Source organism: Austrofundulus limnaeus, unplaced genomic scaffold, assembly GCF_001266775.1.
Source record: "Austrofundulus limnaeus strain Quisiro unplaced genomic scaffold, Austrofundulus_limnaeus-1.0 Scaffold51, whole genome shotgun sequence".
In the NCBI taxonomy this organism is placed as follows: Eukaryota; Metazoa; Chordata; class Actinopteri; order Cyprinodontiformes; family Rivulidae; genus Austrofundulus; species Austrofundulus limnaeus.
In genome coordinates, this window is record NW_013952453.1 from 1,569,731 (window position 1) to 1,573,024 (window position 3,294).

Sequence of the window (3,294 nt, forward strand, 5' to 3'; positions counted from 1 at the left end):
ATAGCTCTGTTAATAGTTTTCTAAATTTCTATGTTTATCTTTTGCAACAAACTAAAGTTTGCATCCAGTTTATTGGGAGTATGAATATCTGAAAAAAAAAGTGTTCTGAAATCTAAGTGTGCTTACAGAAAATTCCTAAGGGATTTGTCCCCCCCTCGTTTTTTTCAACAGAACAAAACCGATTGCGGATTACTAATAGTGGACTTGTTTTAAAGGCTAAACCATGAGGGTAAAGCTTCTCTTTGACTCGATTCTATGAGCTGAAACACAAGAGAAACCAGAGAAGAAAAGAAAGAAAAACAGAACGTGYGAAGATCTGTCACTCATCAAAAAGGAAAAAAAAGGTAAGATATTGAATTTTTCATGATGCTGTTTATTTCATAATAAACAGTTTCATTTTGTTCTTTTTTTTCCACCAGTGAATTAATGAATGCTTTTTCTTTCATGGTTTTTGTAAGCTTCATTTTGTTAGTGTTTGGTTTGTAAAAATCATCTGTCAAAGGTTTTTGAACCCATTTTTTTACAGTTCCAAAGAACATTTAAAAATGTTGTGAATGAAAACCAACTAATTAAAGCTGAATTACTCTGAATTATTACATGTCTCCCTCCAAGTCCTCTGTTAAATCTGTAGGTTGCTGCCATGTCAGCTTTTGGTTTGCATTTTGTGACTAAATCTTCAGTTTAGTCAAACCTCCTTGCCTTTTGTCTACACTTTTGGTCCTACCTTCAAGCTATTAACCACCACTCAACATGATAATACTCTCATAAACCTGAACGTTGATGTGAGCAAACCTTTATCATTTCTGAAAATCTTTTATTTTTATTCTTTTTTTTAAATTTGTCAACAAGCTCAACAATTGAAGGCACTCCTCAAGATGTGTAAACTTTTTTTACAAGCAAATACAAATATTTTTATTCAGAAATGTTAATACGTTTTTCACCTATGCCAGCTGTTTATTATTTTTTTATAAGTTTGCAATCATTTCGATATCAGTAGGGGCAGCTTTTTGTTGTTTGTGTTACTCACTAACAAGCCAGCAARCTAATTAGTTTCTAGCAGTGCACTAAGCAGCTCCATCATGGGTATTAAAATTTAACCTTAAAATAACGTAATCCTCCTTGGGTTTCACTACATCACAAATGACTTTTTTTTCCATCCTTAAGAGTATTATCCAAAGATGCCTCATGTGCCCACAGCAGCCAAATCAGTTCTGCTTTACAAAGCCCCTGTTTTGCTCCGAGTTTTAGTGAACAAAGTCATTGTGTTTAGTAGCTGTCAATGTTTAACAGAGCGCCACATTGTCTGAAAGAAACACCACAATATCAGGAAATCAGATAAGGATTTGGTTAAGGGGCGCATTTATATATCTATTTTATTCATTTATTTTCCTCGTTTAATTTTTTTTCAGACTATTATTCCAGCAAGCAGAAGGCCAAAAACACACATCCAAAGCCAAGATGGATATACAGGTTATATACGATATTTTAGGGTAAGAAATGCAAATGGTATTATTTTTTGTGTTCGTTTAGGCTTTGACAAATCGGAACAAATTATAAAATCTCACTTGCTTTTTTATTTATTTATTTTTTTCACAGAGAAAATGCCTGGTACTATATCACTGCCGCCTTCCTGGTGTTGTGGATTCTTGTGTGGCTGTACAGAGACAGGCTGGAGATCGAGGGCATCTCTGATAAGTACGTCTTCGTGACTGGTTGCGACACGGGCTTTGGGAACCTTCTGTGTAAAARACTCGACCGTAGAGGTTTTCGAGTGTTGGCCGGCTGTCTCACGGAGAAGGGGGCTGACGATCTGAAGAGAGCGGCGAGTTCACGTTTGAAAACCGTCCTGCTGGACGTGACCAATCAGGACAGCATTCAGAATGCCATGGAGTGGACCAAGAAGGAGGTTGGTGATAAAGGTAAGGACACGAGTTGCGCTTTTTAAAACGCAAAACAAACCAATCAATTCTATCGAACGAGGCAAATGACTCATCTTCAATATGTTTTACAGGACTTTGGGGTATCGTGAACAACGCTGGCCGCTCACTACCCATGGGTCCTTCTGAGTGGATGAAAGTGGAAGATTTCCACAGCACCCTGAAAGTGAACATGGGTGGAGTGATTGCCATGACAATGACCTTCCTGCCTCTCATCAAAAAGGCTCATGGACGAATTGTAAACGTAGCATCTGTGCTGGGAAGAGTGGCTGCAAACGGTGGTGGATACTGCATCTCTAAGTTTGCAGTAGAGTCTTTCTCGGACTGCCTCAGGTAAGACGCACTTGGATTATCCTGAAGGTTGTTACCAACAATACCTTAACCCATGAAGTCTTGTTCTCCATCCAGTTAGTATTTTGTTTTAAGATCTGCCCTATGTATGACAGTTAAAGAAATATTTGCGGAAATTGTCAGATTGTGATCGTTCCTTTCTGCTTTCGAAAAAAAGATTATAATTGAAATACCAAAGCCAAGCATGTACTTGCTATTTTTGTTAGACAAAAATAAGTTAAGTGTCTAAAGGCAACAAGCCTTTTTCACATCAAGATGATCATGGAAAATGGGTGTGTTTAGTGTTACACACAGTTTCATCGTTTATCATTGACATTGCACTTGAAGATGATCTGTAATGAACTGAATGGTGGTGGATGTTCTGTAATGTTTTTTTCCCCACGAGCTTGAATCAATTGCACGACACATCTATCCTGATTAAAGAGTTATCTCAAGATGATGAGACAAAATACTGCTTGTCTCATGATATTATCATATTGCAGTCTGCATAGTTTAATCCCTTCGATTTGCTACTTTAAAGGATCTTGTATGGGGTTTGTGTCTGCTTGTTTACCGTGTTTGTAGTGTTTACAAGGTCAAATTTGCAAGCCTTCTAAAAAGTTGACTTGGTACGTGAAACTGTGTAATTCTTTGTTGAATGCAGAAAATATGAGAACATAAAGCACTAATCTTAACTGCTTCTTTATTTCCAGGAGGGATATACATTACTTTGGAATCAAAGTGTGCATCATTGAGCCGGGCTTTTTTAAGACAGCTGTGACTAATCTTGAAACTCTAGAGAGGGAGCTGCATCGTCTGTGGAATCAGCTCAGCCCCGAAGTAAAAGCCAGCTATGGAGACAAGTACCTGGATAAATGTAAATAGAAATCTAAATATTGTTTCTGTAGATGTTTTTTGTGTGTGTGATTTGCATTTAAAATTAATTTGTCAAGTAACAACTAGGTAATTTTTGTTTGTAAGGTTATAGTGATATTATCTGAACATCAATAATGAAGCAGTTGATAAT

The 3,294-nt window shown here is 36.9% G+C and overlaps 1 protein-coding gene across 1 annotated transcript; it reads left to right on the forward strand.

The window, feature by feature from the left end:
* Positions 1–230: 230 nt before the first annotated feature.
* Positions 231–3,144, forward strand: rdh5 (retinol dehydrogenase 5 (11-cis/9-cis); the record flags this gene model as incomplete). The annotated part of the gene is given in 5 exon segments (XM_014008621.1): positions 231–343; positions 1,408–1,490; positions 1,597–1,919; positions 2,012–2,270; positions 2,981–3,144. Coding segments are annotated over 4 exon segments (778 nt in total), but the record flags the coding sequence as incomplete, so codon positions are not given.
* Between the last annotated feature and the right edge of the window lie 150 nt (positions 3,145–3,294).